This window comes from Nipponia nippon, unplaced genomic scaffold, assembly GCF_047370975.1.
Source record: "Nipponia nippon isolate SJK-2023a ecotype South Korea unplaced genomic scaffold, ASM4737097v1 scaffold_5, whole genome shotgun sequence".
In the NCBI taxonomy this organism is placed as follows: domain Eukaryota; kingdom Metazoa; phylum Chordata; class Aves; order Pelecaniformes; family Threskiornithidae; genus Nipponia; species Nipponia nippon.
The window spans coordinates 18,595,009-18,618,958 of NW_028262369.1; the positions used below are offsets into that span (position 1 = coordinate 18,595,009).

Sequence of the window (23,950 nt, forward strand, 5' to 3'; positions counted from 1 at the left end):
CTGCTTTCTTTCACGTGGGTTCACCCTGGGGTGGTGCTGCCGGCGCGCAGTGCCTGCTGTGCCGCTGGGGACACTGCCAGCTCAACGGGACTGAACGGGGTACTGGCTCGGGTAACACTCTGTAATTCTCTAGTTTTCATTTAAATTAAGCTTTGTGCTGCTTTGATGAGGGAACATATTAAAGCCAGTGTGGCTGATGTTTTTTAAATAAATTCCAAGATGAATTCCGCGCGTATCCTGCATTAATGTGGAAGGTGGAGATAGAGGCCGGGGTGAGCTGAAGCAGAAAGTATACTGTAAATTGAAGCTTGGCATTGAATATAAATGGCAAAGGTTGCTGACTGCCAATAACAGTAAATCAGGTTCAAACAGCATGAGGCGATAAGGCCACAAGATGGATTGCCTTTTGGCCAGAGCTCGCCCGGTCGGGAGGATGGCTCGGGGCCCGGCTGGTGAAGGGGACGGTCGCTCACCTCAACCAGCGGCTCCCAGCGGGTGAGGAGCCTGCAGCGGGTGCACGGTCTTTGCCGGGGAAGGGGGCAGGGGACACGGTGGTGCCTGGGGCCGCAGCCGCCTGCCTGCTGGAGGGGCTGGCAGGGAGCAGCTCCTCCTGCCCCACAGCACGGGGGGACCTGACACGCAGCCCTGCTTGCACATCTTGACACTCCGTCTGGAGCTGGAGGGCTCAAGGTTGTTTATGTTATGCACTGGCTAATTTGTTTGGGAGGTAATGGAGATAATTAATATTTCTTTTATGCCTGAGCTGTAACTATGCTGTCACAGGGTTTCCTGCAAAGCTGCGGGGGAGAGTCCAGGGAATTTTCTCCAAGGGGAGGCAGCTGACACCTGGAGGGAGCGGGGGCTTTGCAGAGCTCTGCCCCAGGACATTGCCCCTCCTGTTCCCCTGGAGCAGCTGAAAATCATGCCCAAAGCTTCTGTCTGCTTACATGCTCCCAGGGCGAGCCAGCACAGCCTTGCAGGACTCAAGCCTTTCTGGGGCAGAAACCTGGCATTATCAAAGGCAATTCCCAGCCCCCTTCACCAGAGAAGGAGACATTACCAGAGTTACAAACTGCACCATCCATCCCGCCAGCATACGTATGCCGGGGCAGCAGCTGGGATCCATCCCCACAGAAAACGTCTGCCCTGTGCCCCCAGTTTCCTTCTCCTGTCCTCCTTGGGATGGCCCGGTGGTTAGACTGGGGAGCCGGGAGCTGGCACGGTGCCGCATGGCTGAGGAGTGGCCTGGCTGTGTGGGGGGACGGGAGCCTGGGACGCTGGGTCCCCAGGGTGCGGCAGCTCCCGGCGCAGGGAGGGATTTGCAGCCATTGGCAGGGGTTTGTCTGAGTGTGTGAGTGTGGGGAAGAGCTCGTCTGCTGCAGGGGGAAGGAAATCACTTGGGTGAGCTGGTTCTGCCTCTTTGGACTTGGCAGAGGGGTGGGAATTGCTTGGTGATAAAAGCTGATTGCAGTGTGTGCCAGAAAGATACTGCAGTTTGGGGGCCTGGATGAAAACTGGTGAGTGCAGGGACTCCCAGGCTGTCCAGAGCGTTGAGGTGGGATTGCATAGATGCTCTCCTTCCCATAAGCACGTCAAAATCACCAGGAGACTTCAAAGCTTTGCAGCTGGACTTTCTGAGGACAAAAACCCAGAAGTGTGAGCACTGTGAGAAAGAGAAAGCTCAGAGCCTGCTGGGTACAGGAGAACAGAAATGAAAGGGTCTGTGGGCACCTCGCCTGCCCAGACGTCGGGCATGGAAGAGGCTGATGGGAGGAAGCGGTGTCGGGAGAGGCTGGGCAGTGGGGCTGGGAAGCTGGGAGCTCCTTTGTCCATGCCAGCTGGGGCTGCTCTGCCCTCTCCACGCGAGCCCAGCCCAGGGCTCTGCCAGCTGCTGCCCGCTGTGGCCCCATTGCAGGAGCTCCTGGCACGCAGGGGAGACGCCGCTGCCTCGTGCCATGGCAGGAATTTTAAGTGTCTCTCCTGAGGACATGCCATGTGCACGTAGAGGAGCTCCCCATACCTCTCCCATGGGAAGATGCAGGAGTTAAGGAGTTTGAGGCTTTTGCTCTCCCATCCAGCCCATGTAGGGAAGGGTAATTTGTATCAGCAGCATGTGGGGAGGGGGGAGAGAGGGAAGATGACCACAGAGAGACAGCTTGAGAAATGAGAAGACAGACCAGAATGTTTTTATAATAAAGAAGGAACCTGTGCAAAATTGTTTTCGATTAATCTGCAGCTAACTGAGCTCATTAAATTGAAATTATTTCATACAGGGCCACAAGAGAGTGCCTGCAAAAAGCTGTTAGAGAACAGGGAGATATCAAACCCTGCATTGCTGGCAAAGTTTGGCCTCAAGTCCACCCAAGCAGGAGACATGGGTGGGAGGTCGGCTGCCCGGCCCTTGCTCAGCCGCTGTCCTGAGTGGGGCTGCTGGTGGGAGGATTGGCAGCGTTGGAGCGGGGCGCTCCTGCGATAGATAACCTGGGGGGGCACCTCCTGTCCACCCCTTCTCACAGTCACCGCCGTGCTGCTGGACCCTGTGCTGCCGTGCTCAGCCTGGTGTCTGGCTCCCCTGCATTTCAGCAGTAGAGAGCTGTGTAAGCAAAGCCAAGCTCTGCTGCCCTCAGGCAACAGCTCTCAGTTGCCCGGTGTTCGTAAAGCATTTGGGCTTGCTGGGCTGACTGGTACGTTTGGGAGAGAGGGTGACCTTCTGGTAACAGCCAGATGTAACAGGATGACTCCAAAATGTAGAGGATACATTGAGAGTATATGGGCCTTAATTTAACCCCTTTTTTCACTTCTTGTTTCAATCCCAGCCTCAGTGGGAGCTGAGCATTTTTGTAGTTTTTTTCTGAGGCAGCTGAAGAAAAGGAGCAGCAGGAAAACACTGGAGCTCCCCACACCTGTGGGAGAGCAGGCAGGAGGACTGCCGGGCTCGGTGTCCCCTCTCTGTCTCCTGACACAGCCACCGTGGGTCCAGGTGGCCGCTGCTCAGCCCAGTCCCACCTGGGGGCCAGTCATGGCTCAGCTCTGCAGCCCAGGGCACTCCTCACCCCACGAGTGGTGGGTGGCGGGTGGTGAGCAGGGGGTGGTGGGTCTCAGCGCAAAGGAGAAGAAGCCTTATAAGGACAAAAGGATAATTGTCTGCTCAGGCCTTTCCTGGAGCGGTTCTACAGCCCCCAGGAAAGGACCGTGATTGATTGCAGCCGAGGCAGGACGACAGCTCTCGCTAACCAAACCTGAGGATCTGAACTGGCTCCAAGTTCCTCATGGAAAACCAGCCAGACGGGGGTGCTGCATGCGACGCTTGGCTGCAGCATTCTCTCCTCAAAGGCAGAGCAGCTTCAAGGTTACGCATGCAGAAATCTGCATGGTTTAGCATTAGTACTAATCCTATGTCTGCTGCTTAGGAGCAACTCCTGGTTTTGTAAAAGTATCCCCCAAACCATCGCTGTCTGCACTCTCTTCCCAGACTGGGTTTTGCCTTGACAGCAGCCTGATTCCTCTGACCTGGAGGATTATTCCAGATTTATGCTGGGATGTGAGAAAAAAACAGGACTGATCAGGCCTGGTGGGAACAACAGAAGGCAAATCCCAGCTGTCTTCCTAACATGTCCCTAATAATGAAAACCTTTTAACATGATAATTTTGCAAATGGATTTATCTCAAATGGGTCTGACAACCAGTCTGCTCGTGGAAATTAATCCTCCCAACCCCAGCCTGGAGGAATCCACAATACGGGGCTTTCATGATGGTGAGTCCTGGCCCCCTTGGCTTGCTGGTGCTTCTCCAGGGAAGCAGCAAACAGCCTCAGGCACTTTGGATCTGCGGGGCGGGAATGGCCCCAGCCTCTCCCAGGTTTTGCGCAGGCAACTCTTAGCCTGCAGAAGGTGTTTTTCTCTTCTAGGAAACAATGAGCATTCACTGAAACTCCGTGGAAGTGCCATTGCCTCTGCTCCTTGAGGATCAATTTCCACTCTTATCACCACAGTAATGCTCTCTGCAAGGCAATATGATTTTCTTCTATGTAAACAGCAATAACTTCAGAATTACTCAGGAAAGACAGAGACCTCAAGAGATGTTTAAATTACTGGCTATCTCATTAATCAAACACAAATGCAAGACTAGCAAAGGCTCTAGTTGCTGAGCTGGAAAATGCTTAAATTCATTTATTGAGGCAGCAGGGAAAAGTAGATCCCTGCCAAGGACCAGGAGGTCTGAGAGCTGGGAGGCAACTGTGCTGATGTGCAGCTTTTGCTGCAGTTGTTTCCGGAGGCTCCGGAGCCTCTGCTGGCCTGGGCACCGGTTTCCTGCACCAGGGTTTGCTCCTGCCTCACCTGGGCTGAGCTCGGCCCTTCAACCAGAGGGAATCCAAGCCCGGTGCTGGGCAGCTGTCCCAGGAACTGGGCCCAGCATTGCCCACAGAATCACTCTGGGATTTTTGCACCATCTGCCTAGATCAGCAAGAGCACCAGCACGAAGGATCCGGGATGTGTCTCCAGCCAAGCTATGCTGTGTGCAGGTGGGACAAGAGCCATGAGAGCTGTAGCAAGGCTGTGCCATCTATCCTTCCAGGTTGCCATGCCAACGAAGAGGAGACAAGAACTGATTTAGTTTGCAGAATCACCCTCTTGACACAAAATCCAAGCATCTTGAGGGGAGTAGGGTGAAAAATGTCAAGGGAGCAGGGAGAGATTCTCCGTACCTCTCTGCATCCAGTGTATGGCTGTGTTTCATTTCCCAGAAAGGTCTCCGACACCTCTGCTGCAGGGCTGGAAACACAAGAGCCAGACACAAGCCCACGGGGAGGTCACCTGGCTGGTCTTCGGCAAGCAGCTGGGAACCCACTGGATATCTCAGCACACAATACATGAGCGTGCTGCTTTGATATGGCATGACTGGGTCACAAGTAGGAAGCACTGTCCCAAGACATAGAAATGCCTTCGCCTCAGATGCTCCTTCCCTATTGTAACGAGAACAGGGAGAGAAATGGTGGAAACTGCAAAGCCATCTGCTTTTCTTCCTCTTATTTTCGTGTTTGAAACCAGCTGGGACTGTGGATGATGAAGACTCAGCATCATTCCTCTCTGACCAGCTTCTGTCTGGACTTGCAACCCAAGGAGACTCTTTCCCTGGAGAGATGTCCAAAGATAAGGGCCAGAAACGACTGCCTCTGCTGTATGCCTTGCTCAGAGGCTGACAGCATGCATGTAGCACAATATGTCATGTCTGGCCATCCTTGGAGATCTCCAGGTCTGCCTTTCTGCCTGCTTATCATATTCGTATCACACAAACTGACACTGGAGACACCAAGAGCTCCATGCTGTGCTGCCAGGAGCAGGGCATGCCCCAATGTCATTCCGTGGTCAGAAAGACCTGTGTAGTGGGGTGCAGGGCATGGAGCTTCCCGTGCCAAGTTTCCTTGTGCCCAGCTGCGGGTGCACACATGCAGTGAGATCAGAGATGTAAAAAAGAAAAATTATTATTTCCTCAAATGCCCTGTGGTGATGCTCCATCTTCCGGTGCAGCAGCCTCTGCTCCACCCTTCCTCTCCATCTCTGTGCATTTGCCATCCTGTGCACCCTCCTCTAACCCAGGTTAAAACCTCATTAAAAAGGCCCTGCCACCAGATGTGTTTTTGGCGTGCCCAGCAAGGGGCTGAGCTCCTGCCTGTGGTTCTTCCATGCCAGTGTGATTGATGTGATAAACAAGAGTAACGGTGGACACAGTGCCCTTAACAACAGCACAACATTTAATTCTGTGTTCCTGCTTCAGCCTCTGGTGTGAAATCTGAAGAAATACAGATTGCTCTTGGAAGGGGTTTTGGGATTTTCACAGCAGTCTGGAGCACCCAGGATCACAGGATCTGGCCAGATTATCTCAGCATTGGGCTGCCATTATCACCAATCAATATCCCAAATTACCTCTTCATACCAAAGGTGCTTTGCTAATTTTCATGGATCCCCTGTGTTTCATGCCCTTGGTGTCCTGTCATGCACTGATAGTTTTAGTCCACAAGCTAGAGTGCAATATGCTTATGAGTAATAGCATCTTATTGGAGTGTAAAGATCTTCCTATTTCACTGATTTATCCTGCACTTAAACTAATTCAAAATTCACTTACTTCAAAAGTACTGGGAGCAAAATGCTCTCTGTAAATAGCCTAGCTTTTTCTAAACCGATATAGCTGAAAGGGAAGATGGAATAACTTGCACTATCTATTTTCTCTTGGAGGTAGCATCACTGTATTATTTTGACTGTTTTCCATAACGAGGGCCATAGTTGATTCTTCTCTGTAAAAGAGGCTCACAAGCTGGCAAGGACTATTTGACCTTTATATCCGAGTCTTTAGAAACTCTGCTCAGATGAATCTGAAGTTTGTTTAAGCAGCTAGTTAGGCAGCCACTTTATTTTCAGTTTGCTGCATGGTGGATTTCTGAATCACAAAATGCCAGATATCCAAACCCAGTCCCCTTGCATTGGCACTGCAGGGTTTCTTTGCTTTTCCTTTCCTCAAACATTTCAGATGATACTCTTTCAAGTTTATGAGCTGTCACTTCTCACATCATGGAAGAAAAACTGAACCCGGCCAGGACTGGTTGCATTGCTCAGCTGCGACAGAAAGCTGCACAGCTGGAAACGTGGAAATGGGGAACGAGGCAGGGGATGCGAAGGCAAGAGCCAGTAACCAGCACAGCTCCTGCCATCCACAGGACAGGGACGAGGAGAGTGGGGTGGGAAATCCTCGCAGTGAAAGGGTCCATTGTTCCCTGCGTAGGCATTTCCAGCTCCGTCCTCCACCCTTTCCCCTGTGTCTTGAGCCCCTGGCAGGAGGCAGCAGCCTTTCCTTCTCGGTCACTGCCTCCAGTCTGGAGCCAGCCCAGAAGCATCCCAAATCCACCCTGTAGATTTAAGAGGTCCTGGGAACTGAGCTAGTGCCACAGCAAGGACAGCACTGGACCACACCAGCCATCCCATTAGCAGTTGTTGGAGGGAAAGGCTGGAGGCACGGATGGGTGACGAGTGCTGCTGGAGGTGGGCAGTGTGTGCTGCCAGCCTCCTTCTGCTGCTGCGGTCCTGGGGGAACCTGGGGATTGCCAGCTCCCAGCAAGGCCAAGTCCTGGTGTTCCAAGCCGGCGGGCACCAAGAGAGAAGAAAGTACAGAGAAGAGCATGGTCAAAGCGCAGCAGCCCAGGAGATGCGAGTGCAGCCTTGCTGTGGTTCCTTGAGAGGAGGCAATTTGGGGAAGCATGGGCTATTTCCCTGTGGACTGCATGCTTTAGCTGCAGATAATGTCCTGTCCTGACATACAGTGACACAAGTTCATGAAAGTCAGTCACTTGGCACACCACAGGGGTTTTCTGCTCCCAAGTGAAGCCAAATGTTTTACATGAGTCAGTTCTACCTAGAAATCACATCTACAGCTGGACTAAATTACAGGCTGAATACATTTACTGTATTCTGGCACAGCAGAGGACAAGCTCAGGTTGCAAAATTTATCAGAGAGGGTTGCATGCAAATTGGTGAACGTGTGGCAAACACCCATTTTGTTTCCTGGTCCTATTCTTAATCCCTTGATGTTCTGTACTCCAGAGCAGGACTGCTCCATCACTTGCAGCTATGGGATGTGAATTGTCATTGTCAGGAAATACTTTCAGAGGCAGGAGTCCTGAATATTTGTGGGCAAGAAGGGTTTCATTTGAACTAAACTATCCAAAAAGCTCTGGCTCCCCTCCTGCTTCCTCTCCTCTCTGATGCTTCTGACAAAGGCTCAGATGTTCTCTGAGACACCCACGGGGAGGTACAGTGATTGCCTCTCCTTTCCACCTCTGAGGGATGTTCAGGGTGGTGGTGAGGATTGCATCCCACCACCAATTCTGGCAAGCACTGGCAGTGTCACCTCTGTCTTCTGTGGCAGGCGGTGACCCTCCTTGTTTTGCTGCCAGTGAAGGAGGGGTAATAGGAACTGGCTCTGTGCCGCAGCGGGCTCCCGGAAGGTCTCGGGCTGTGTCTGCGGTGCTGCTGGCCAGGCGAGGCTCTGATCCCACACTGGCAGCTAGCTGGTAGCCAGATGATGATGAAACAACAGACAGGTTTGTAAAGTTTAACATCTAAACAATATTTCTAACATGAGGGAACAAGAACTTCTCATTTTTGATGGAGAAGAAATGACTTCAGACGTTGCTAAATGTCATCCCAGGCTACATTAACTTGCTGTCTTGCTCAGAGCCTGCTGTCTAGTTGGTCGTATAAGGCATGGAGCATAGTTCATTTCCCCACTTGAAATTCAGGTATTGTTTGCATCACAGCAGTTAGGGATACATTAGCAGAGGTTTCTTCTTCTAAACTATAGAAGATACCAGAACCAAGGAAGGCAGATGTGGTATCAAAATCTAGTAAATGAATAGTCATGATCATTTATTAATCCTATTTCAATCCCAAGTAAAATAATTCAAAATCCTAAAAGAAAGAGTTCCTAAGCAGTCAGAGTAGGTGGCATGGGTGTTTCTGAAGCATAAATCTTAGTGGGAGCACAGTGGGTACCTCGTTACCAGGCAGAGAGTGATAAATTAGGCAGCTCACAGAAGAGCTACAGAAATGATGATGGAGGTGGAGGATCCATCTAATGAGCAGAGATTAAATTACTGAAATTGGCAGGGCTTGGCTGAGTGGCAAGTGAGGAGGAACTGTGTAGAGGAAAGGAAAGGATGAGGAAGAACAGGGATGATTTACAGAGATCCACACTGGGCTTTGCTCCTGCCAGCGAAGGGCAGTAGATCATGGGCAGCTCCTGGGAAGCCTCATTGCTGGGTCCCTGTAAAACCTGATGCTGATTCAGGGGGGCAGCTCTGTACCATGGCAGTAGGGTGAAAGCCCTCCCGGCTGAGCCCCCACTGCTGCCAGTGCTGAGGCATGCAGCAATGAGCAGATGAGCAGCAGGTATCTGTGGCTGCCCTGCACTACGAGATCAGAGACATCAGGTGCTGAGCCGTGTCCAGGGCAAAGCTGGGGAATTGTGGGTCATGATGCAGAATCAGGTTCTGATGCCTGTACGGGTTTGTCAGCTCTAATTTAACAGTTTAAACTGGAAGCATTGCTGGCTACCAGAAGGTCTTCCTCAGAGAAGGGATGAAGTGAGTGAGGTGACAGTGTCTTTGCTCCATGGCCCAAGCATCAGTGTACAATAGAGAGCATCTCAACTGGTAGGGCTCTGGGCTGGGGCTCAGGAGGAGCTGCACCCCCGTGGACACATGGCTGCAGAGGCTAGGCTGACCATTCCCTCTCCAGGCATCCTATCTGATTGCTATGGTAACACGAGGAGCACCTCAGAGCTCGGCATGAACCACCTACCCGAGGTGGAGCTGGGAGGCTGGCATGACTGTGCTGATTCAATGGCATCCTGCCATAGACCGCCATCCCTGGCCTGTGAGCAAGTGCAGGAGATGTCCTGCATCAGAGGGGGTGATGCTGTGCAAGGCTGCAGCACAGTGGCCCAGCACACTCCTCGGGCAACCAAGCTGCCCACCCAGCCAGTGTGCTCTTCTGCTGGAGTGGACTATGCAGCTGGTGAAGGGCATTTTAGAAAGCACAGTGTATGTTGGCAAAACACTTCTAATCTGGCCTCCTGATGCAAAGCTGGCAGCAGGCCGTGCTGCGGATGAGCCATATCCAAGGCCCTAGGCTCTGCGCTGTTTGGTAGGTATGTCCCACTCCTTCCCAGTTCAGGATTTGCCCCGGTGCTGTAGTATCCAGAGACTCTTCCATCACCAAGTGAGCAGAGCACCAGCAGCGTCACTGAAGGGGCTCAGATGGTGAGGTGGAGAGGCCAGGCGGTCTCCTGGCTGTCCTGCTAGGCTCTCATCCTTGGCTGGCTGGCTGCATGATGTCATGATGGCTCAGAATGATCTCACTGCAGCCAGCAGTGTTGCAGTCCACGTCAGTGGCAGGACACATCTGTGCTCTTGTTGCAGCTGTCCTGGAGGCAGCCCTGTCCACAGAGCCGCAGTGTTGGCAGCTGGGGCCAGGTCTCTGTGTGATGTGCTGCCAGCCTCTGCGAGCCTCCAGCCCTGAGTGCCGAGACAGAGCAGGGCTATGCTGTGCCCACACTGGGGCTGGGATGAGGACAATGTGCCTTCCAAGACTGGGATCAAAGTCACTCTGTGACCACGGGCGAATCTCTTCCTCCCTCCCTGCCTTGGTTTCCCTTTCTGTAGTCAAGAAATAATGTACTCAGCCACCTTGCAAATCTGAGACTGCTTCTCTGCAACTGCTGCCTTCCCCTTTCCTACCATCATCACTACTTTAGCACAGGATGGAGACAGCCAGCTGAACACAGTGTTCAGTGTGGCTTTGCCATGTCATCCTGTTGTGTGATCAGCAAAGGGCTTCCTTTGCAAGCACTGGTCCTCATTCTGCAAGAGCCGAGATTAGAACAGGAGATTATCTCCTGATAATGTGCAGATAGAGCCACTCAACTACTTACACTGAGTAAGTACATGACAGATGGGACAGGCCCTGCAATACCCTTCCTACAGGGAGAGCAGCCTGCTCCTGTGCTTATCAGTGAAGCTGAGGGCAGCTGCAAGATGAACTGGAGGCTTCGGTCCTGAGCAATAACCGGGGCTTGCAGAGTGGGAGCAGGTTGCTCAGGACCAGCGAGAGGTCTGAGCCTCTGGCCATGGCAGAGCATGACCTTGATGTGCAGCTGCCCTTAGCGGGACACACATCAGGCTGAGCCCCATGTAGCCTCGCTGCTTGAGGCTGTCTCTGGGGCTGCCAGCAGCCCCAGGCTGGGCTTGCTGTGAGCATGGTTGCTGCAGCCTTCGTGTTTCTCCATCTGTATCTCCTGCAGACAGGCTCCTCTCCGAGGAGAAGCAAGGCCAGCTCTCCCCATAGTGCTGCACGGATCCAGGTCGGCACAGGCTGCTTGTAGGAAAAGCAAGAGCAAGGGGGAGGAGGGAGACCCCCACTACTGCAAACATGGAGAGGATTAGAGGGAGCAGATACGTAATTCAAGTGTTCAGCAATGAAAGGAAAACTCATGGCTTCAGTCTTTTCACAGCTTTCCTAGGGGCTGGCTTATCAAAACAGTGACAGCAGAAACAACAGAGCCCGGAAGCTGCTGCTTCCCCCAGCGTTTACCACAACCTCTCCGATCGCTCATATAGTTGGAGCCAGGGGCCTTTACGATCTTTGGCCACGCTGAGTGTACAGAAACAGACTTCAAGGGCTGGTGGGGCCTTGAGGGATCATCTAGTTCATTTCTGTGCCTGTGCCACCTGTGACTGCCCCTTGTCTAACCCCTTCTATTGCCTCTGTTAGCCTCCACCTCTCAGACTGAAAGGCTTTCCCTCTGGCTACATTTTCAGGACTACTCACTGTATAAATCATGTACCACAACATATTTGTTGCACATAGAGTTTTCCAAGTCTAAGAGCTGTTCCCCCTTTCCTAGCAACTGTGAACAATGCATCAGTGAAACAGGGGGTTTGGTTTCTGAGCAGCTTGCCCACAGATGCTTTTCTTCCACCTTTTGTTAATTTTAGGCAAGGAAGATGGATGTAGGTTGCAAGGCTGTAGAGTTTAGATCACAAGAGGCACTACTAAAAGCCATCAGAACAAATGCTTATTCTAAACCTGAAGCTGTTTCCATGAATGGGAAAATGCTTTGACAGTGTGGAATACTACTGCAAAACATCTTGAGTGCCTTCTTGGACTAGAGTTTAAATGTCATTGCATTTTTACTGTTTATTTTCTATTCAGTATATGTTTACAAACTTCATTCATTCCCTGAAGGAGGTAGAGCACCGTGTGAATTAATCTACCTCTTTTCAAGGCGTTTCACTGCTTCTGATGACAAGTAAACAATGAGGAGGAATTATGGGAGGCTAACCTCTGAAGTTTTCCAAAAAATATATTTCTAGTGTTTGTAAAAGACAGGAAATAAGGTGATAATCTCTGGAAGCTTACTTCTTAGCAGAAGGAATAATTGGGATAGCGGCATGTAGAGATTCACAGGCCAATGACTTTCCTGCAGGGACCACATCCCCAGCTTACAGCTTGGCCAAGTAGGACCATTTCTTTCAAAACACTTCCAGTCGCAGTGTAAAGCCTTCCAAGAGAGGTAACCTGCCATATCCCTTCACAAATTATTACAAAAGGAAATTACTGTTCCTGTTAAAATACACACTTTTCATTTCACTCAAATGCGTCTAATTCCAGCTTCCCATCAATGGGTCTTGTTAAGTCTTTGATAGATTAAAGAGCCCTTTCCTGTCAGAGGTCTTCTTCTCAGATTGGTTCTTGTGAATCACAACAGGAGCATAGAACTGGAAGGGATGTTGTGGGCCATCAAATCCCATTTCCCTGCAATTGCTGGCAACCATGTTATAAAGTCCATTTCAAACTCAATCTTAAAACTAATTGCATGCCTTGCCCCCAATACTCCTCTCAGGAATCTGTTCCAGAACAACATTTCTCCCACAGTTAGAAACCATCTGATTTCCAGCCAAAATGTATTTGTGCCAATTCATACCTCCTTGTTTTTGTGCCAGCACTGCCTGTTATCTGAGGCCATTTTCCTCCTTCCGTGGTGCTCATCTGCTTGTGCATTTAGAGAGCAGGGGTATGCTCCCCATCCCTCCTCTCACTTGGCTGAACATGCCCAGGTCCCCTCAGATGGGCTCTTCCATCTGGAGGTTGTCCTTGGAGTCTGGCTCTGCCCCTGTTCCTCTCCCAGTTTATGTTCCTGGAGCAGAGGTGATAAGCATGGTGGATGTTCCCATGTCTAAACAGAGAAAGAGCCAACCCTCACCCATCCCTGCCTTGGAGCAGAATTCTGCTTCCCCTTCATGAACCAGGCCACCAGCCTTTGCACAGCACCAACCAGGGATGAGAGACCCTTGTGCTGCTTGGAGGTGCAGAAACATCTGAGAAAGGGCCCTCCCGTCTATTTTGTGGGCAGAATGGCTCTAATTAGAGTCTTGCCTTAATAGAATCATAGAATCATAGAATCATTAAGGTTGGAAAAGACCCTTAAGATCATCAAGTCCAACTGTTAACCCAGCACTGCCAAGTCCACCACTAAACCATGCCCTCAAGCACCACGTCTACCCGTCTTTTAAATAGCTCCAGGGATGGGGACTCAACCACTTCCCTGGGCAGCCTGTTCCAATGCCTGACTACCCATTTGGTGAAGAAGTTTTTCCTAATATCCAACCTAAACTTCCCCTGGTGCAGCTTGAGGCTGTTTCCTCTCGTCCTATCCCTTGTTACTTGGGAGAAGAGACCGACCCCCACCTCACTACAACCTCCTTTCAGGTAGTTGTAGATAGCAATAAGGTCTCCCCTCAACCTCCTCTCCTCCAGGCTAAACAACCCCAGCTCCCTCAGCTGCTTCTTGTAAGACTTGTTCTCTAGACTCTTCATCAACTTCGTTGCCCTTCTTTGGACACGCTCCAGCACCTCGATGTCCTTCTTGTAGTGAGGGGCCCAAAACTGAACACAGTACTCGAGGTGCGGCCTCACCAGTGCCGAGTACAGGGGCACTATCACCTCCCTGGTCCTGCTGGCCACACTATTTCTGATACAAGCCAGGATGCCATTGGCCCTCTTGGCCACCTGGCCACACTGCTGGCTCATGTTCAGGCGGCTGTCAACCAGCACCCCCAGGTCCTTTTCTGCCAGGCAGCTCTGCAGCCACTGCTCCCCAAGCCTGTAGCGTTGCATGGGGTTGTTGTGACCCAAGTATGGGATCCGGCACTTAGCCTTGTGGAATCTCATGCAGTTGGCCCCAGCCCATCAATCCAGCCTGTCCAGGTCCCTCTGTAGGGCCTTCCTACCCTCCAGCAGATCGACACTTCCACCCAACTTGGTGTTGTCTGCGAACTTACTGAGGGTGCACTCAATCCCCTCATCCAGATAATTGATAAAGATATTGAACAGAACCGGCCCCAGTATTGAGCCCTGGGGAACACCACTCATGTCTGGCCGCCAACTGGATTTGACTCCTTTCACCACCACTCTCTGGACTCGGCCATTTAGCCAGTTTTTTACCCAGCAGAGAGTGCACTTATCCAAGCCATGAGCAGCCAGCTTCTCCAGGAGAATGCTGTGGGAGACAGTGTCAAAGGCCTTACTAAAGTCTAGGTAGACAACATCCACAGCCTGCCCCTCATCCACTAAGCGGGTCACCTTGTCACAGAAGGAGACCAGGTTAATGAAACAGGACCTCCCTTTCATGAACCCATGCTGGCTGGGCCTGATCCCTCGGTTGTCCTGCACATGCCGTGTAATGGCACTCAAGACGATCTGCTCCATGACCTTTGCTGGCACTGAGGTCAGGCTGACAGGCCTGTAGTTCCCCGGATCCTCCTTCCGACCCTTCTTGTAGAGGGGCGTCACATTTGATAACTTCCAGTCATCTGGGACCTCGCTGGTTGACCAGGACTGATGATAAATGATGGAGAGCGGCTTGGCAAGCTCCTCTGCCAGCTCCCTCAGTATCCTCGGGTGGATCCCATCTGGCCCCACAGACTTGTGAGCATCCAGGTAGAGGAGCAGGTCGGTGACTGCCACCTCTCCGACAAGTGGGGCTTCATTCTGCATCCTATCTCCATCTCTTTAGTACGTGCAGAGTCAGGCCCTACCAGCTGGTGCAGGGAAGGGGTCCCAGCTGCCTGCCATGACTTATTGTCACACGTCCCCATAACCAAGAGTTTGGCGTGAATCTCAGCGCTGCTGTCCCTTTGGAGATGAGAGCAGCACAGGCATGTCTCCCAGGCTGGGACAGCCACAAGTCACACAAAATGATGGGGACTTAGAAGAAATTACATCTGAGGGGAGGCTGCTCCATGGCTGCCCACAACAGAGTTCTTCCACCTTTCTCCAAAGCAACTGATCTTGATCCCTGCCAAAATTTGGGGCATGAGCTAGATGACTCACCAGACTGACCTATCCTGGCAATTCCCACACAGGGCTAACAGCACCAGTTGGCCTCACTAGACTGGGCACTTACTGGATGCTTGGGAAGCACTCTTATTGCTAATTAATGTGACTAGAAGTGTGCAGGTATGCAGTGTAAATACATAAGCCTTTAAAAGCAGAACTGTCAAATAAAGTGTTACACTCCATCAGCTCCTATTGCACCCACCGGCTGAACACCACCAGACGCTTGGATAACACTCAGATCTGCTCATGGATGCGTTTGACATCCATGCAGGAGAAATACACATTCTATGATGAATAAAAAGAGTCAGAGCCCAGGCAGCAGGCATTTAAGGCTAAACCATTTGTTTTAGAGGGCTTTACATTCTGGTTGTAAAATTTCCTCTGGGCTGGAAGCTGGTGTCCGAGAAGAAATAGTCTTTCCGTTATGTATGATTTGCCTGCAAATCCTATTAGTCTTCTGTGCAGCACATCACAGGAAAAGAGACACAAGGATGTCAAGCCAGGGCATTTTGCTAAGCACTGCCATTTAGATGTGTGCTCAGTATAAGAAAGACCAAAGCACTGCGACTCTTCATTAAATGGTGTCTATTTTCAGGTTTATCTTATATTTTTGGAATGGAAAACAATTTCTTTTTTTTTTTTGTGTGTGATATTGGGAAACTCAAGAGCAGGCTTATTGATGCCAGCAGACTCTGTGGGTTCTCCAATTTGGAATAAATGTATCTCCATATATGAGGAAGATTCATCTCTCGCAAGGTAGATCTATACATATTATAACAGTGATGTGAAAGGACATATATATGAGTTAAGCAGAGCAGCAGGGTGAACCCACTCTGCTCAGGGCTTCCTGAGAACGTCAGTCTGTCCCCAGTTCTGCAGCATGTGCTCCCCTCCACCATGACCCAAACCGCACCTACTCAGGATTTTCATTTAAGGTTCAAGTCTGATTACTAAATTTGCAGCAACTTTTCTGTGGGCTCAGCCTGTCTGGGGCAGGGACCGCGTGCCTCCCCGCTAGGCTCCGCAGAGCTCTAGGGAAGACCCCCGGGCCAAGCGCCCGCCGCCTGGGCCCAGGCTGTCCAGCCTCCTTTGAGCAGCAGGGCAGGAAGCTGTGAGTGAGGGATGCGAGCCTTTGCTTCTGTCAGTTCAAGTTAGTCCCTTAACATTCACATTACCGTAATGCAGTTGAAAAGGAATCCACGAGCTACAGGAAATGATTTACAGGACACAAGACACTGCATTTCAGAGGTCTCATGTGTACCATAAAAAATATATTATGAAGGAATAATCTCTATCGGAACTGGAGCAGCACAGAGAGAACACATGTCCAGCTGAGAGCAGCATTGAGCTTTTGTTCATTATGGGAAAAGTCTGTGCTCTTCCTCTTGTTCGATGAATATTTTTCTCAGCCCTGGGTATCTGGTTAATATTGGCACTTAATTTTTTTTTCAAATGTTGCTTTTGCCACGAGACCAAGCATAGCTGAGACTCCGATGGCACGTCCCCTGCTGAGCTTCACACAGCAACAGCAAGATTTGGAGCAATCCCTGGACTTCCCCTGTAAAATCCAGTCAGCTGGGGGAACATGAGGGAGCTCTGCCAGCTCTCTCCCATTCAGCCCTCGCCCAGAGCACGTCTGCATGGTGGGATGCACAGCTCTGCAGTTTCCCAAAGTGGAGGCTAGTGGAGAAGGGTTAATGCCTCCAAACACGCCTTCTGCTCGCGGGCAGGATGAGGTACCCAGCACTCACGGCCACACAAGACTGGAAATATATGCTGCACTTTTCCAGCCCTTGCTCAGAAGCCCAGCTGTGGCCCTCGTATATGTTAACGCACAGCTGCTCTGCAGCTTTTGCCACCTGGATCAGGTGCTGGCTCTTTGGGTGATCTGCAGCGTGCAGATGGTGCTGGTGGTTTGGGGGTAGCAGTTCAGGTGCAAAAGGTTACATTGCTGCTTGTTCACCTGTGAGGGCTTTAGCAAATGACTGTGTTCCTCAAGTCACCTCTGTACCATGTGACACCAGCACTGTTCTGCTGAGGGGGACCATGGTGGCCAGGATGCCAAAAGCTGTGATGTGCCCCAATGCCACAGTGCAACACCTACGAGGGAGAGACTCCTGGGAGACCCCAGAATGAGGGATAGAAGGAAGCTGAGAGACACTAAAGCATTTCTTCCCTCACAAAATCCTTGCTAAAGCCAAAGCTGAGAACTGGAGGTGGGAAGTGCCAAAATGTGGAGCTGGGAAGAGGTGGTGGCTGCTCCAGAAAAACTGTGAGGAGGGAAGCTCTCAGCCCCAGCCTGCTCCACCAATGCTGGGGACAGAGTTCCTGGAAGAGCAGCGTGCGAGGGTGTAATTGGCCTCACATACTAGTGCAGCTCCTGGCACCTAAACTATGAACCCTCCATGCTCGAAATGGCCCTTAGCTCCACTGTACCAGCGAAGAAGCTATTGCCTGCCCCTGCCCCCAGTCTGGTACCTCTCCTCAAGCTCCCAGGAGACAGCAGGCTGCCCTATGAAACCTATCCACTCTGCTCCAGATCCTCAGAGGGCCAAGAGCCAGGGGACCTCAGCCCTGCTGCATGGGGCTGTCCCATCGTCCTGTCTAGGTGTTCCTCTTCAGGGAGCTGGAGGATTTGGGCAGGAGCCATGGTCTGGGGGCAGTGGGGCAAGAGGGTGAAAATAGAGAAAGTGCTTTGGGGGGGCCAGAGGGAAGCAGGCTGGGACAAGCGGTCAAGGAGCTGCAGCATGGTGATTTCTGCTGAGGGAAAGGAGAAGGATTTGCAGAGGACAGCTGGCACGGCCTCCTGCCCTTGGGGGCCTGCGCCCTCCCTGCGGCCGTGAGCGCTGGCAAGGGGTGGATGTGGCACAGCAGGTGGATCTGGGGAGCAGATGGGGCGGGCGGGGTGCGGGGCTGCCGGGGGCTGTCCCCAGCACACCGGGGGTCAGCGGGGCCGCAGCCAGCCGGGGCCTGCCCTGCTCTCCCCGCCGCCGCCCGGGGGCCGCTCCGCCGCCACTCGCCGCTGTCCGCGGTGCTGCCCGGCCGCTGTCCGCGGTGCTGCCCCGCTCCGCCCGGCGCTGCCCCCGCCCGGCCCGGCGCTGCCGGCGCGGCGCTCGGCGGGGCCCGGCGCGCTCCCCGCGCTCTCGGCGGCGGCGGGGGCGGGCCCTCCCCGCGCCGGGAGCGCGCTCCCGCCTCCCACCCGGCACAAAGTTTAGCAGCAGGAACTCGGGCGGCAACAGTGCGGAGCCGACGGCACCGGGGCGGCGCCGGAGCGCAGCCGCGCTGAGCCCAGGCGCCCCGGTGCCCGGCGGGGGCCGGCGGCGACCGTGCCATGCGGGGCTCCCCCCCCCCGGCGGCGGCGGCGGGGCGGGAGGGCAGCGGCGCCCCATGCGGCTGGGGCGGCCGGGCGGCGGCTGACACCATGTGCGCCCGGTGCCCGGGGCGAGGAGCGGGGAGCAGCCATGTCCCCCCCCGCCCAGCCGGGGGTGCCGGGCGGGCGCGGCTCTAAGGTGCCCCCGGCGCGGAAGCTCCTCTGCATGTGCAGCCTCTCGCTCTGCCTCACCTACCTGTGCTACAGCCTCATGGGGGGCACCGGCCCGGGCGCCCTGCGCTCCCCGGCCGCCCTCCCCGGCACGGCGGCCCCGCGCTCCCTCGCCGCGCTCCCCGGCACGGCGGCCCCCGGGGCCCCCCGCTCCCCCGCCGCGCTCCCCAGCACGGCGGCCCCGCGCTCCCCCGCCAGCCCGCCGGGCAGCCCCGGTGCCCCGGCCGCCTCCGCGGCTCCGACGCGGGCCTCCAACAGCAGCCGGGAAGGGGCGGCGGGCGCCTGGCTGCGGACGCCGCTGGCCCCCGGGGAGGTGATCACGGCGCAGAGCGGAGCCTTCGAGAGGGACCCGCAGGAGTCGAGCACCACGGACGAGGAGCTGAGCCGGGCCGGCAGCCCGGGGAGCCGCGGCGGCGGCAGCACCACGCCGGACTACGGGGAGAAGCGGCTGCCGCAAGCCCTCATCATCGGGGTGAAGAAGGGGGGGACGCGGGCGCTGCTGGAGGCCATCCGGGCGCACCCCGACGTGCGCGCCGTGGGCACCGAGCCCCACTTCTTCGACAGGAACTACGAGAAGGGGCTGGAGTGGTACAGGTGAGGGCGCGGGGGGTGTCCGTGCGCGCCGGGGCGGGCGGTCCCGGGGGCCCCGGCGAGCCGCGGGGCGGAGGGTCCCCGGCCCGCCCCGGATGGCCCCGGTAGGTGGCTGGGCGGTGGGTCCCGGGGACGCCGCGGAGGGCCCCGGCCGATGGCGGGGCGGGGGCACGGCGGGTCCCGGGCCCGCGGCGGGCGCGGAGCGCGGCAGGCGAAGCGCACTGCCAGGGCAGGCCGGGTGACCGCGTGGGTGCCTCGCCTGACGGCTGCGGTGACTTAAAATGCGGGGTTCTGATGGGAGAAGGCAGAAAATGTGTAAAAACATCCCTCGTCTGTAACTCCCGTGCACAGAGCGCTTGAGCAGACAGTAGCGGTTCAGCTGTGCTTGGCGTAAAACGCGTCTAAATAGGTCAGTAATTAATAATTACTGAAATAAACAAGATTGCACGTTGTTCCAGGTGATGCTAAGGGCTTTGAAGTGAAGAAGGATGCCTGCTTTCATACAAGCTGCAGGGTTCACTTCACAAATAAGACTTGCTCTTTATTCAACAAGTTCCACGTCAGAAAGTTTTTTCCATTGACAAAATCTAATTTTATTCGTGAAGAAGTCTCTAAATGTTGTTGTCTGACCAGGGTAACGTTTTAAGGGAATCTTACACTAAAAGTTCTGATTATTAGAGAATACTGGACTGCAGTAATGAAGTGTTAAGTGCTTGGCAGGTTTAGCAAATCAATGAATTGTGATGGCTCAGGGTTTCTCTCTCTCTCACTTTCTCTCTCTCTCTCTCTCTTACTCTCCAAACTAAAAAGAATGCAGTACATTATTGGAACTTGCAAATTATTAGTAGTTCTTTAGTTTATGGTTAAAAGCAACCCATACCAGTTTCTTTATAAGAAATAGTCTGTGGCTAAACTGATAAAGTTCTGTGTTTTTGGTTGTGCTTAGTATGGTAGTTGTTTAGCTGCTCTGAAAATGAAGGAAAAAAATAAACAGAGGTAGCAAGTTAGTTACTGCTTGGATTATCTGGTCACTCTTTATTAAAATAGAGTACACAGTCTTCATGTCAATGCCATTGAAATGTGAGGAACTCCAGGTGGTTTTCTGTGACAATTGTGGAAGCAAAGTCTTCGTAACACTTACTTGGGGTAGAATCCACTTGGCTTTGTTAAAATGCTGAGGGATTTTCTTGAGGGACTTCAATAAAGTGGAGATCAGCACTGAAAGTGCATTTGTCTCTGAGAGTGTTTTCAGTGTGCTGTACCAACATGAGGAAGGAATAAAGGCTTGACTGTAGTTATTGTATTTTTATATATAATTTCAGACACAGTATCTTATTTTACTGAGTTTTCCTGCAGGAAAGGCTTGCCTTGAAAAATAAGTTTAGAAACTTGCTGGAAGAGGCTAGAAAGTGGCATATAAAAAGGTTTGGTTTTATTTAAAATAGGCAGAAGAAGATCAAGCACTGAATGTGGCAAGCAGCTGCCTTTTCATCTTTAAAGTCATGCTACAAGAAAAGGGCTAGAGCGTGGGTGTAACTCCTCTCGTGGAGTAAAAGGCACACACAGGTTTTCATTTGCAGAATGCATTTTGATATTTTTCATCCCTGCAGTAGCTCTGTGGTTTGTTTAGCTGATGTTGTGCTGCACTGGTTGGTAGAGAGGCGGGAAAAAAAAAGGTTGGGTCAGAGCTGATTTGTGAGGGTCCTGGGCAGAGTATGGGGATGGATTCTCTGGTTGTGAGATAAATAAATTACACTGCCACTTAATTGCCATTGTGGCCCTGAGGATTTGCCCTACTTGCATAACCTAAAGCCATTTTCACACTTGCCCAACCCAGACAGCATTCTTCTTTCTCCTCGCAAGTTTTTCAGCCTTGCTGCCACAGGACACCAGGTCGCACAGCACTGGTGATCCATGCCTCAGCAGCAGCAACAGGTTTCCCCTGGTGCTTTACTGGTACCAGGCTGTTGTGAGGGACCAGGAGGCTGGCCTGCTTGGTGCTGTACAAATACTAAGCAAAAATGGAGGGGGGGGGAAAGATCGCCATCCACATGAGCAGCTGTTTCTTCCTGACCTTCTCTGAGATTACCTGATTGAGTGTGCCAAGAAGGCTGACTGCTTGCAGCTGTGTCCCAGGTAGAGTAATTGGAGATTTTTCCTATCCACAGAACTGTCAATTTTCTTTAAGCAAAGAAGCAACTATTGAAATGTTTATACCAGCATCTCCTTACAGTGACTTCTATCACTTGTTTATATTTTGCATATAACACTTCTTTTTATGCATTATAAACTGTTAGCTTTTAATACTGTCAAGTTTTTTCTTACGTAGTGAAATAAGGAAACAGCAGACCCTTAGGATTCCTTGCTTTGTCATTCAGTACTGAGAATTTCTGCTAGTCTGGCAGAGCTGTAGGGAAAGGAAGCAGTTTCCCCACCTTAGTTTCTCCGCCTGGAAAATGGAGACAGTACCTAACCACTACCATTTCTTTTGTGTGCGTCCCATGCTGCGTTATTCATGTCTTTGCTGCCTTGAGGTTAGTCAGCTATAAACAGTGTGTCCAGGATCTATATTGAGACAGTAGTCGGAGACTGAAGTTGGTGCAAATATAGCTTTCTGCCTGTTGGCTGGTGCAGTGTGGCAAGCCTGTTACACCAGCTCTCTGCAGTCTGTTCTGTTTTCCTGGTAACCTTTAGGGAAAGCTGTGCTGTCTGTGATTGCTTCAGCTCTGCACTCAAAGTTTATGTAGAAATTACCGAACTGAGGTCTTCCTACACATGTACTGATGCGAACTGGGTCGAAGGCTTGTTTCGGTCGGTTACTGTTACGCTGACAGAATTTTGTGTAATTGTAATTTGTGATTCCGTACATCCTAATGTTGGGCTGTCTGAAGGACAAGTTCAATGATACAGCTTTCCTTAAACTGCACTTAATACCCTCCTGTACATTAACTTTTGTATATAAATTTCCTAGCTTGCTTCCCCCTGCTCCTCCCTTAATGCAGAATGTAACTTGACTACTATTAAACGGTGTTAAAGGCTGAGTGGGAAGTGACTTTTAACCTTTCCTTTTTATGAACAGTGTGGCAACAGTTCTCTCTGGTGTATGTATTACTTGCATATCTTCAGCTCTCTCTCTTAAGTCCGTGACACTGATACCTGGCAGTAAGTATCTTCCATGATGAACTTTGCTGGCTTTGTCCCTTACAATACGCCAGAATTTGGTCCCAATGTAGAGGAAGGTTGTGGTAAGGAGCAGGTATCTGTCTTTCCTTTGGAAGTCGCTAGCGGCTCTCTTTGACCCATGCGGTCCTTCTAAACCACAAGATATGCCATCATTCCCGGTAGGAACTGCTGCTGATTTTTAGTCGGTGCTCAAGTGTCTTTCTGCTCCCTCGCACACCCAGGGCAGCTCTTGCTGCCCAGTCAGCCCAGGCACAGGTAACCCCCCTGCACGGCCCCTGTGGCCAGGCTGGACCAGAGGCGTTTGCACGGGTGACGTGCTCTCTCCCGCACGATGCTCATGCCTCAATGGGCATGGCCCATGCTATGAGCTCTGCCCTGAGCTATCCTGCAGTTGGAAATCAATTGAGAGCCTTTTTGAGAGTGCAGCAAGGACAGCAGAATGATGGGAAGACTTTGGAGGCCCCTGAGCACTGAAGGAATTTAGCTTACATCTACAAATGCTTGTTACCAGTACAAACAGAAGCAGCATCTGGGATATGCCTGAGTTCCTTGCCTGGGCATGAAAGAAGACTGCACGAGCATGAGAGGACTTTTTGGATAATGGGAACTGCAAACTGCCTGCAGTGTCTGCCCCTTGGAGAAGTTTGTCACCCTGCAGTGCTTGAGGCCTCAGTTTGGTGTCTGCTGCGACAGCCGTTGGAGAGGCTGCGTACTGGAGGGCTGGACGTTGGGTCTGCAGCGGAGCCCTGGCTTCAGTGTGGTCCCAGGTGGCTTTATGTGACTGGAGGAGAAGGGGAGGCAGTCCTGTTGGCATTGCACAGCTGCCCTGCTGCCAGCGGTTTCAGCGGTGGGACAATTTCACATGTGCAGACGCTGACACCCCCAGATGCTCAGATGCTGCTGGTGTCGAAGGAGGAACACGTTCGGGTGGTTGTGTGAAGAGAGCAGGGGCTCTTAGCACCAAGACAGATGGTGCTTTAGCTGGGTCGTTCTGCCTGCGCAAATGACCAACACAATAGATGTTAGCACTTCGGCATCCCGGTAGCTCTCTGAGCTGAGTGGAACAGCCCAGTGCTCCGAGTCTACTGTTCCCAGCTGCCCGCAGGCTCAGCACAGTGAGGTGCTTCAGTTTTGTCTGTTCACACTTTCAAGGCTGTCTCGACATGCTGTGTTTAGCAGAAAAGTGAGGATTTGTAACAGTATTTTGGAAACAGATTTGAAGTTTTAATAAAAATATGATCTCCACAATGCAAAGAGTGTATCTGACAGTGGTAAGCTTAAATTGTGGAGTTTTAAAGTTCACTGATTTGAAAATTATTCCAAATAATCGGGAGTTAAATTCTTTGTGTGCATGCACATTGCTTTACTCCTTGTCTCCCTCTCAGTGTAGCCTTCATGGAGAAACTGCAGCAATGTCTCTGTAATTAGACCACGTTCCTCTCACTCTGCCCTAGGCCTCCACACATTAAGCACTTATACAGGGGTGTAGCTTTATGCATGGAGCAGTCCTGTTGCAGCCACTGCAGGGAGCAGTCACCATGACAGGCAATGAAATGGTTTGCATGTCTAATGCTATTTTCACCGCCTGTCTGGTTTTTTTGGAGCGTTCTCCCTAACAGTCAGGCCTGTGTGTTATTCTGTGAGCTGCTACCCTCATACAAATAATGAATAATACCATGACAGGGAG

At 52.1% G+C, this 23,950-nt stretch overlaps 1 protein-coding gene across 1 annotated transcript in view; it reads left to right on the plus strand.

The window, feature by feature from the left end:
* Positions 1-18,409: 18,409 nt before the first annotated feature.
* Positions 18,410-23,950, plus strand: part of HS3ST4 (heparan sulfate-glucosamine 3-sulfotransferase 4) — a 68,381-nt gene continuing 62,840 nt past the window's right edge. Inside the window, exon 1 of the mRNA XM_087734037.1 lies at positions 18,410-19,083. Coding sequence (XP_087590163.1) covers positions 18,410-19,083 — 674 coding nt within the window. The remainder of the gene's footprint in view (positions 19,084-23,950) is intronic.